General features: G+C 42.4%; 1 protein-coding gene across 7 annotated transcripts in view; it reads right to left on the bottom strand.

Annotated features, from left to right (window-relative positions):
- The window catches only part of ZNF75A (zinc finger protein 75a), a 57,045-nt gene that overhangs the window by 38,709 nt on the left and 6,213 nt on the right, over nt 1–12,123 (bottom strand). For 2 of the 7 annotated variants that reach the window (XM_049903517.1, XM_049903516.1), the window contains exon 6: nt 10,962–11,072. In XM_049903517.1, the coding sequence (XP_049759474.1) occupies nt 10,962–11,072 (111 nt within the window). Of the gene's footprint in view, nt 1–2,434; nt 10,783–10,808; nt 11,073–12,123 lie in introns of those variants that run through there. The other 5 variants (XM_049903510.1, XM_049903511.1, XM_049903514.1 and 2 more) reach the window with 5 other exon arrangements.

Genomic DNA, 12,123 nt, shown 5'->3' with positions numbered 1-12,123 from the left:
GATCAGAGGAAGCACTTTGATGTTGCTCTTGTCATTATCATGAGTGTGACTTCCACCCTAGCACAAGTGACACATGACCTTTAACCCATGATCTTCTTACCTTCTTTGCTGTCCGTTGTGAGACCCAATGACACCCAGGGAGGACATAATTGAAGCACCAAATCATATCCTCTTTCCCAAGGGTTATCTTCTCCTCCCTAAATTCTTGCCTTTGAAATCTAATCCCGGAATCCATGTAAATCCTCCTAAAGAGGCTGACTTTTTTTCAGTCTTTACCTACTCAATGCCTCTTCTTTTTTTGTCCAAATTCTTCCCCCTTCTTCCCTCCACCACCATTAGTTATCTGGGCCTACTTGTCAACTTCTGCTTTAGTCCCTGCTGAGCCTATCTTCTTTTTAAATTGAGATATGTAACATATCATAAAATTCACCGTTTTAAATTGTACAATTCAGTGGTTTTTAGAATAGTAACAAGGTTGTGCAATTATCACTATTATCTAATTCCAGAACATTTTCATCATTCTAAAAAGAAACCCGTTGCTGTTGAGTCGATTCCGAGGCATGGCAGCCCTCTAAGATGGAGTAGAACTGCCCCATAGGGTTTCCAAGGAGTGGCCTTTTAACCACTGCACCACCAGGGCTCCCAATTCCCTCCTTATCCACATCCTCTGGCAAACTCTAATCTGCTTTCTGTCTCTATGGATTTGGCTATTCTGGATATTTTATATAAATATAGTTTTTGCCTATGGGAAGAACAAAAGCTTAGACACAATTAGGAAAGCAGATTTTCCAGCCAGGTGGTAGCAATTACTTGTTTTAAGATTAATATTTAAAAAAAAAAAAAGGTTAACTGCCTTTATCCTAACATGCTTTTTCATACAGTTTTAAAAAACGCTGCTTGTGATAAAATGTCTGATCATGTTGGGGTAGATCATTGTGAAAATTTGAGAGGCACAAAACAAAAACAAAACAAAAAAACATTGCCAGAAAGAATATAATTGCTTATACACTAAAGTTCCTGCAGTTTCCATAGAAGCTTGCTTTGTGTCTCGGTGTCCTTACTGAGAACGTGTCTAGATTTCATGTCTACTGCATTCATATCAGCTAAGATTTAAATATGTATATCCCTGTAAGGATTTGGAAATGTTTCCTATATGTGAATGCTAAAGTCCACTCTCAAAAGAGCAGAGAGGCTGAGCCAATTCAATCATATCTTTTATTTCCTAATGCCATTTTTTAAAACTGTACTTTAGATGAAGGTCTCCAGAACAAGCTAGATTCTCATTAAACAGTACACATACTGTTTTATGACATTGGTTAACAACCCCACGACATGTCAACACTCTCCTTTCTCAACCTTGAGTTCCCTATTACCAGCTTTCCTGTCCCCTCCTGCCTCTTCTAGTCCTTGCCCCTGGGCTGGTGTGCCCCTTTAGTCTTTTGTTTTATGGACCTGTTCAATCTTTGGCTGAAGGGTGAACCTCAGGAGTGACTTCATTACTGAGCTGAAAGGGCATCTGGGGGCCATACTCTCAGGGTTTCTCCAGTCTCATATCTTTAAAAAAAAATTAATATTAAGGTATATAAGGTAGGAGAGGTGTGTTTCTCCTATTCTGTTTTTGGGAAGATGGAGCTGAAGATAAGGCTGAGTGGGAAACTGACCACTGAAAGCCAGTCAAACTCCCAAATAAAACACAAATATTGTATTATGCAGTACAAATACAATGAATCAAACTGCCAGCTTCTTGGTTAGCAGCCAAGTTCTGAGCCACTGTGCCACCAGGGCATCTCAATGAAAATGCGTTAAAAAAAAAAAAAAAAAAAAGAAAGAAAAAGCCTAGAATACGCTTTTTCCTAAATCCAACATTCTTTAGGAATAAAAAAACAAAACCAAAAGTGTTTGTGAACACAAAATTCTAGTACCTAAAACGATGCTAGGTCCATAGAAAATGCTCAAAGAATATTTGCTCACTTACCTTTCAAAAAGTTTTAAGGAGCAAACATTCTTAAGCAGTAATAAGGCCAGAACCAGTTTTGGGCAGCAGGTTAGACTAAATATCAATCTGGGAGTTGCAGAGGATGATTACAATAGCTTATGGCACCAGGAATCTTAGTTGCAAAGAACGCTTGGTTGGCCAAGACGGTTTTCATAAATGATTAAGTGTGGGATTTACTAACTGGCCAAAGATCTTTTAAAGTAGTTTGTGTCACACTACTATCAGTGCACCGGGTGTTAGAGTAACTACTTTAGAATAACTCCACAAAGAACTGTCAAGATTATATATATCAAGGGAACAAATAGACACCAACCATGAAAAAGGAGAGAAAATTCCTCATTGACAAGCATGATGACAAATGGGGCAGAAAGTAGAACAGGAATATTAAAATTCCAGATCATTTTTCATCTAAGTATTTATCAAAGTGTGATGGTCAAATGCTAATTAAAAAGAAATATGATCAAGCAGGAATGCTAAGAAGGAGGGTGAATTATAATAAATTTGTATTGAATATTAATATGCACATTATTTCCAGAAAAATGTCTTCAAAGCCAATCTGTGTAGGTAAACGAGGAACTAGCCCTGAGGGCACTTTGAGCTCCTTGGGGAAATGTCCTGCATAAATTCGTTGAAGGGTAATTACTTTTGTTGTTCTTTAGTGACTTCCAGGGAACCTAAAATTAACTGTTGCTGCCAAACTCTTAAAGAGTGCCAACACTCTGGGCCTCACTAAAAGTACAGCAGTCAATCATGCAGTTTCAAGTTATTAGTAAGCTGCCCCAGTGATCGTTAAACGCATTGAACAGCCCCTGTGGACCAACCTCATTATGAGACAGCTGGGATGCCCGGTGTTCTCATAAATGAAAACACCAGGGAGGACGCCAAGGGGGTAGTCTCACAAAGCTATCTTGAGAAGCTGTCAGCTAAGTTTTGATTGCCCTCCCACGTTCTCAACCTTCCCTCCTGTGGGAGAGAGGGCCTCCACTGTGTGAGAACTCTTCCTCATTGGTAGTTTAGGCAAGAGATTGCTAAGAATTGTTTACCTCTCACAAACTATTTGTGGGTGAAGTACTATAATGTTTGAAATTTGCCTTAAAATACTCCGGCCAAAGACCAAACAGCTACCCCTGCCAAGACAAATAAAACAAAAATTGGAGGGAATAAATTGAACAAGACTTTCAAAATGTTGCTAAAGGTTAAAGCATGCATAGGGGGTCATTATACTATTCTACTTTTATGTAGGCTTGATACTTTCCATAAGAAAAAGTTTCAAATAGGTATATATAAAAGAACTTTTTTATATGTATATTATATCCATCATCTTAAATCAGTTATTACCCTCTGTATTAGTTGGAATGAGCAGAAATCCCTATTCGAACTGGCATAAACAACAAACGGAATATACAGGCTCATGTACCTGAAAAGTTCAGGGCAGTTCCAAGTATCAGGTGATGCAGCATAATGATGTCACCAAGGACTGAGCGTCTGTTGCTCTGTTCTGTCTCCTGTAGTGTTGGCTTAATCCTAACACACGTATCTCCAATAGTTTCAGGAAAACTGTCAATAGCTACTGGGGCTGGATATATCATCCAGCAAGAGGGAGTGTTTTTGTTCTAGCATTTCCTACAAAAGTCCTGATGAGACCAACTTAAGGTCCTATGCCTAACCCTGAGCCATCTTCTAGCTAAGGAGGAAGAATCTACTTATTAGCTTAGGTCACATGCTGTACTCCTGGATACCAGGGCCAGGAACCTCACAGATCTCCAAATTGAATCAAGGTTGTTGGGGAGGGCAAAAAGGGAAATGGATGCTAGAAGGCAGTCAACAAATGTCTGGTACACTATCCACATGTAGAGCCTTAGAATAGAGGGTATCTTAGGCTGGGTTCTCTAGAGAAGCAAAACCAAGGAAATGTATATATATATGTGTGTGTGTGTCTGTGTACATATATTCTCAAAGAAATGGGTCTTGCAGTTACGGAAGCTGGCAAATCCCAAATCTGTGGCTTAGGTGTCAGACTGGAGGCTTCTCCTGGCTCACTTGGTTGCAGCCAAACTAGTACGTCAGACAAAAGGCTGCTGGCTCAAGTCTCAAGAACTGGAGGTCAGATGACAATGAGCTGGATGCAGGATCCAGAGCCAGAACAAGCTTTGCCAGAGTGTCCATACATATTGGATGTAGGTCACACTCAAGGAAACTCCTTTTACTTCAGATACTTGAGTAAGGGGGTGACTTAAGTATAAGGGCATGTGTGACTTGAGTAAGGGTGTGACTCAAGATACACCCCGCACTAATCCTGCCTCATTAACATATAAAGTTTAGGATTTACAACACATGAAATGGAGAGCAATTACACAATACCACAAAATGGAGGACAGTCACATCAGACCTCAAAATGGAGGACAATTGCACATTACTGGGAATCATGGCCTAGCCAAGTCGACATATAACATTAACCATCACAAAGGACATTGAACCATTTATTTGAAAACTGCAATATAGATGTGATGCTGTGGTCAGAGATCAGGGACCTGAGTGGTCTGTAGAGGTGGAAGATTTCCTTAACGAATGGATGGGCACTGTCTGACATGGATGGGGATAGTGGGGAGGGTATAAGGTGCTTCATTTTGGAGAGTCTACCTACCACCACATGAAAGGCATCATCTTGCCAGATACAGACTGCCTTGGTGTGTTCCAGCTGTCCCTGGCTGTTGGTCATCAAAATGCACTGTAGACTAGCCCTGCAGTACACAGGTAGTCCCCGACTTACAGCGGGGTTCTGTTCTGATGGCTCAAGAGTGCTCAGTTCTGACATAAGCTGAATACCTCGTTTTTCTCATTTTCATTATTACTGCCTTTTGTTATCAGTATCTTTATAAATCCGATCTTTGTCCTTGGGGGTTGAAAGCATTAAACTTACAGATATATTTTAATACATACATACATAAAAGATATACAAATCACTAAAAAAAAAGACAGTTGTAACTGCAGCTTGTCATAATTTGAATTAAGTTGGGGACTGTCTGTAGTTCCTCCATTCCTTGGAGATAGTTCTGATCACCAGTACTCCCACCAGGTACATGAATGCCTCACTTAACATGGCTGTTCATCTCAGAAATATTTTAATGTATAGAAATATATTTACTTAAGTTACCTATCTAAATATCTATATGATACCCACAGGATGTATTTACGATGTGCATGTATGTATAAATATGTGTACACGTATGTATATCTGTATATACATATCACATTGTTGGGGCACAGCTGTAGCAAGGAAAGACCCTCACTGTGCGTCCTGGCAGATAACCTGAAGAAATGACATGTAGCCCTTTCCAGATTCATGAGTTGATTCATGGAAACTTATTGACACTGGCAAGCAGCTACTCTCCAGTGGCGGCTGGCTGGAGTATTTTCCACAACCACCTAGCAAGGGACCCAAGCTTATATACCATTCTAGCTGGGACCAAGGCTCATTGTTTTCTCCCACGTCCTTGGGCAGTCAGTATTCCCAGGGACTTCACAGCCAGGCCCAGATGTTTTCCTTCTTGTTGCTAAGGCATTCTTTGGCCTTGGCCGCTGGCCCAGTCCTGGGATTGTACCTTAGCCTGAGTCCATCCTGAATTCATCCCCAGCATGCTTCGGGGAAGAGCAAAGCTGATTCCATTAGGTAGGGGACGCATATAGCTGAATAGCATTATCCTACAGTCCACCCCTGCACACCCTCCCAAATGTCCTTACAATCTTACCGTCCCCTCTTCCGTGTAAGCCCTCGGACTTGGTATGCAGAGGAGCAAAACCAGACCACATACTCAGTATAAGCAGTAACACAGGAAAAGACTTAGTAATAAGAGTCCCAGTATCACCCAGAAGCCTATCTGCCAGGCAGATGGGAGGGTTTACAGCCAGCTGGAGACACGGCCAGCAGTGTCATGTTTGATAGAAGTGATGTGTTGCTGCAAGTCCTGCAGAGCCAAAGATACATTTTTAGAGGCATCAGGGCTATACATGCAACATTCAATTTTTATTATGGCACAGGTGTCACTCTGGGTGGTGGTCAGGATGTCAAGGGCCACCCTACTCTGAAGGATAACCTTCTGTATTTGTTGAGTCTCCCCATTCAGAAGGGTGATAGCCCACCTGGTGTTGTTAAGTGCAGCTGTGGTGTGTCTGGCTAGCACCTCTACCTGCCACTCCATATCTATAGCTGTGGCCTGGGGCGAGAACAGGGACAAGGGGTAAACCCACCATGATGTGCGCAGGTATCTGTGCTGGGCTGTTACAGTTTAATTGCTGGAAACACTGTGGATGGTGGTGTAAACATTAGCAGCTATGTACAGCCGCCCCCAGGTGCAGCACCCCACCCAGTTGTAGGGCAATTACAGCCACCCATGCAAGCCACATGTCCAAAGCCACCCCTTGCACGATTGGTATGCCCCTGCCTGTAGGCTTCGCTTTTGCTTCCCTAACCAACTACTGGCAACAACTAGCAGGATTCTAGCGTACTATTGTTGGGGGTCCAACCCATCACCCTGAGGGGGTGAGAGGTATTAGTCCTGTTCTGACACTCCCAGTAAAGGGGAACTTGACCCTTTATGAGAACTTGCATCTACCTGCAGCAGGGTATACACTGTGCATGACTTTCTCCAACATGCTGCACCTCTCTTTTGCTCCTCACCGCAACTGGGACCAAAATCCCAGTGGCACTCTCTTGTTGCTTTGCCATTGCCACAGGCCCCACTCACACCCCTTACTTTCTAGAACTCTCCCCAGTTTCACCTGTCTCTCTCTCTCCAACCTTCATCTCTTCACCTGTCTCTCTCCTTCAGTCTCACTTGTTTTTTCACTAACCTACATAGGGGCCATAGGGTGTGGGCTACATGGGGTGTGAAGGGGCACCAATGCCCTAGGAGCCCAACAAATGCCTGTAGTTCCTTCATAGTTTCTGGGCAAGGGTAGGATTGGACTTCATCTATCATCGCTTCAGTCATTGCTTGCGTCTTACCCGACCAGATAACACCCAAGTCCTTGACTGACAAATCAGGCCCCTGCATTCTTCCCTCCTTCGCTGCCCACCCCTGCGACTGGAGGTGCGCAACTACCTTACCAGCTCCAGTCTGCAAAGAAGCAAACAAGTCAGAGGTCAGCGTGACATCATCAATATAGTGGAATACGGCCACCTCAGCAGGGGGAACCTACCGTTTGAGGTCAGTGGCAACCGTGCCATGGCATATGGTGGGACTATTCAGGTACCCTTGTGGGAGCACAGTCAAAGTCCACTGCCTCACCTCCCAACTGATGTGCAATTAACCACCTTCCAGATTTAAGAGACGACCATCCATGGAGATTCATACACCATCCTAGACTGGGCCTACACACACAGACTGCCACTGTTACCAGAAAATGCTGGATAGCACAGGAAAGCTGACCCACCTACAAGACCCTGGCTAAGACTAAAACCTGTGCAGGGACAGATTCCTGAGCCAACAGGCCAGGGTGTTCTTGGCAGGTAAATCATATTGGAGGCTTCCACTGGATCTTGAATGAACTCTTCACATTCTTTATCGCCCCAAGACATAGGGGCAATTGAGCGCTTCAATGGACAGGTTTAAATGGCTGGTGGGAGGGGAAAAAACAACCCCAGCCTGAACCATGCACGCATTTCAGACAAGCAGTCTGGGGTCTCAATGCAGCAGTTCCCTGCAAGGGCATTTCTTACTTGTGCCGTATGTTTGACCAAACCGTCTATTCTATGAAATGTGTTTCTTTGGTGTAGAATTGTTCCTGACAAAAGATATGGGTTCCACAAAGGCACTGACCAGAGCCCGCCGCCGCCACCGCCACCACTGACTGATGAAGATGAGTGACAGCCACCAGAAGGAATGTCACCTTCTAGCTGTGGAGTCTTGAGCAAGTCCCTGTACCTATTTTGAGCCTTAATTTCCTCACCTATAAAATAAGATGTGGAAGGGATGACTTCTTAAGCCTCTTACCTAAGACTGTACCTCAATGTTTTACCAGGAACATACCCGAGTCACTGCTGTAAATAAATACATAAGTTATCAGAAAACCTACAGGCCTACACAGACTTTAAGAAACCCTGGTGGTACAACGGTTAAGTACTCAGTTGCCAACCAAAAGGTTGGTGGTTCAAACCGCCCAGCAACTCCATGGGAGAAAATACCCGGCAATCTGCTTCCATAAAGATTACAACCTGGGAAACCCTATGGGGCAGTTCTACTCGGTCCTATAGGGTTGCTGTGAGTTGGAATCAAGTCAATGGCACACAACATACAAACTTTCATCAGTCCATTAAATTTATCACCTAAGACTGCTCTTAAATGCTGTGCTGGAGAGGACATAGGCCAGTTGGACCCTATCCACTGTCTTAGTTATCTAGTGTTGCTATAAAATACAAGTGGGTAGCTTTAATGAACGGAAATTCATTTTCTCACACTTTAGGAGGCTAAATGTCAGAATTCAGGGCACCAGCCAGGGGAAGGCTCTCTCAGTCCACTCTTGGGGAAGGTCCTTGTCTCTTCAGTTTCTATTCCTAGGTTCCTTGGCTATTATGAGCATGTATCTTCTCCATTTGTCCTCAAGTGCTTAATCTGCTCTTTCATATTTTAAAAGAGACTGACCTAAGACCTACCCTACACTAACACTGCCTCATTAACATAACAAAGAAGACCCATTTCCAAATGCAATCATAACCACAGGTATTCCGACTCACAGCCACCCTGTAGGACAGAGTAGAATTGCCCCACAGAGTTTCCAAGATTGTAACCTTAATGGAACCTGACTGTTGCATCTTTCTCCCGCGGAGCGGCTGGTGACGAATGCTTAACCACTGCACCACCAGTGCTCCTACCACAGGTACAGGGGTTAGGGTTTATACATCTTTCGGGGGGGGGGGGCACAATTCAATCCGTAACACCGTTTAAGAGAAACTACACAGATTGTGGATACACCCATCCTTGCCCAACACTCATCATCAATTCCTAAACCTTTCCTTTCGGGAACTCTTGTCTTCTGCTAACTGGATTCCCCAGGTGACTACAGCACGTGACCACAGCATGTAGCACACATACCCCAGCTCTCATATAAACATAACTCTTTCCTCATTCTTAACAATACACAAGTCAAATTAAAAACCAAACAACAAGAAGAGACCTGACAAGATTCTGATCCTGAACTGCCATTAGTTTTCTTTCAAGCTTTGGGCAAGTGCTAAATTTTATGTCTGTTTAATCCTATTGACATTATGAGCTAAGGAAATAGTCTAGATTCTTTTATTGCCAAAAATTACTCTTTACATCTAATACATAATCCATGGCTACAAATTCCAACTCATATCCATAAGATCTCATTGGAGATGCTTCCCATTTTCCAAACACAGCCAATGAGACACATAGGCTAGTGCATTATTAGTTCACCTGGCAGGTTTTCTGGTGGTGAAATAAATATGATTTCATTACAGAAAAATTCAAGAGCTAAAGTTGTTAAAAGGCTCAAGCAGATACTTAAAGGACGTTCAACTTTGTGAACAGTATCCAAAGATAAAAGGACATCCAATTTGGTTCTTGGGAAACTTTACATTAGAATACATTTCTGTTGTAAGAAACAATTTAAAGTGGTAAGCCTACCACTCTGAATGGTATGTAACTAAACACACATATTATGACTTCTTGTTTTGGAAGACCATGCTACAAATATTTTTATCATGTATGTGCAAGAATGGCTGAGGGGATTAACGCAAAACAAATATTTACCTCTATGACTACAGAAAACTGTTGATTGACTCATGCTTGCATCTTCTATTTGAAGCTGAATTTATTTTGCCAAATACAATCCCAACTAGAATGTTCTTAGAATACCTCTCTTACAAAGGAATCCCCTGTTAAAAGTAAAAACAATAAACTGCTGCTCTCTCCTGCAGAACCACCTTAGATTGCTGTCAGGATGTCTGTACCTTCACATTTTCCACTGATGACAAATTCTTATCATTGGTTGCTTTGGAATTTTGTATTTCCTCATCAGCTTCAGAATCGAACTCCATTTGGTGAATTTCTTCAGAAAGGGGAACACTGGACAAGCTTTTATTCACCTGTGGAGTTTCTGGTGTCTAAGAAGGCTTGACCGCCTGCTGAAGTTTCTCCTACATGTGCTACAGGAAAAAGGCTGCTCACCTGTGTGGGTTCTCTGATGTTTAATAAGGTGGGAGTTCTGACTGAATTTTTTTCCACATTCATGACATGTAAAAGGCTTCTCACCTGTGTGAGTTCTTTGATGTGTATGGAGATTTGTGTTTTGACTGAAGCTTTTCCCACACCATGAGCATTTATATGGTTTTATGCCTTGGTGTGTCGTTAAGTGCTTATTAAGATCTGAACTCCATCTAAACCTCTTACCACACTGTTGACATTTATAGGGTTTTTCTTCAGTGTGTACTCGCTGGTGTTTAATAAGGTCAGAACTAACTCTGAAGCTTTTCCCACATTCCTGACATTTAAAAGGCTTTCCTCCTACATGGTCTTTCTTGTGAAGATCCATAAGTTTCAGCAACTCTTGTTTCCAGGTTGAAAGTTTTTTTCTTTTCTTCACTGGGAAATCTCCATGCCGTTTCCCCGCCCTGTGTATATCACCTTGATTTTCTTTGCCTGTTGTTTTCTGGTGAACTTTCACTCTGGCATTTTTTGAAACTGTATCTCCTTGTGCTTCTATTTCTAAGGCAGGAAGAGATGCAGGCTGATGATTTCCAGTGTCATTTTTGAACTTTAACCCTGCTGAAATAAACTTAAGAATCAGCCATCTGTATCCATGGCAAGAAAATCGCAGGAATAAAAAAAAGAACAACTCAGTGATGACTGATTTTTTTAAACACACAGTAGAATCTTAAAATGCTAAACCCCTGTAAAGGTTCCTATGAAGGTACATTTCCCCTCTTCCCATGGTGTACACTTACCTGCAGGAGATTCTACATGACTGTCCTTGAATTCCTCAGGTCCTTGGATCCATGGCTCTTCCCCTTGCTCTAGACAGGAGATCACTTTAGGTTTGGGGAGCACAAACAATGCTGTGAGAAGGAAAAACAGCTCATGGACTAGCAATTTAACAGTGAACTGTTCTACTAATTTCAGACTATAATGCAAAGCAAAGCACTCTTTTACAGTTTGTTACTCCAAAGAGTTAAATGGACAGAATCTCAAACCTATTATCTGGTTTATACTATATTGCATTTGTAGGCAGATATCCAAAGCAGGGACTAAGAAAAAGCAGGGACTAAGAAATAAACCTAAGGTAGATGGATGAACAAGAAACAGGGAATGGAAATCCAGTGCACATTCCCACTTCTTCTGCCACCAAAAAATACGTATTCCGCCAAGGGGAACCCAAGCTCCAGAGGTTACAGGGAATACAGGCTGGTCCTATTAACTCTTTAAGAGGATTTCTCCAGATGAGACCAGGCCCACTGGAGCTAATCTGACGGTCAGTAGGTTGGGTATCACATGCAACGTGCTTCCTGTAATAATTATAGTTACAACCCTGATGGTGTAGTGGTTAAGTGCTAGGGCTGCTAACCAAAGGGTCAGCAGTTCGAATCCGCCAGGCGCTCCTTGAAAACTCTATGGGGGCAGTTCTACTCTGTCCTGTAGGGTCGCTATGAATCGGAATAGACTTGACAGCACGGGGTTTGGTTTTCATTTTGGTTTTGAATTAGTGTCTAAGCACCAGGCACCGGATGACTAGTAGAGATTTCCGCCACTCCTATAGCTCACTGGTTCACAACCAGGTTGGGGAGATGACCAAAATAAATGGAAACTTTTTCGAAGTATAGATCACCATATGGTGGGAGTATTCTGTCTCTAAGTCATTTGACTAATATGTATCAAGTGGCTGTTGTGTTCTGAACATTGCTCTATGGGCTGGGGACACAAAAGCAAGTAAGGCAAAATCCTCTATTTTCACTGAATTTACATTCTAACAGGAGAAAGTGATCAATGTTTGGGAGAAAGCTAATACAGATAAAGAGCATTTTAGGATTCTGCTCCTATGAAGTTATTCTTGATAAAGTTGCTGTAGGCCTCTTTGAGTGATATCTGAACGGAAACCTGAAAGCAGTGAAT

This window comes from Elephas maximus, chromosome 12, assembly GCF_024166365.1.
Source record: "Elephas maximus indicus isolate mEleMax1 chromosome 12, mEleMax1 primary haplotype, whole genome shotgun sequence".
In the NCBI taxonomy this organism is placed as follows: domain Eukaryota; kingdom Metazoa; phylum Chordata; class Mammalia; order Proboscidea; family Elephantidae; genus Elephas; species Elephas maximus.
Note: the sequence above shows the minus strand (reverse complement) of the source record. Positions and strands in the feature narration are given on the sequence as shown.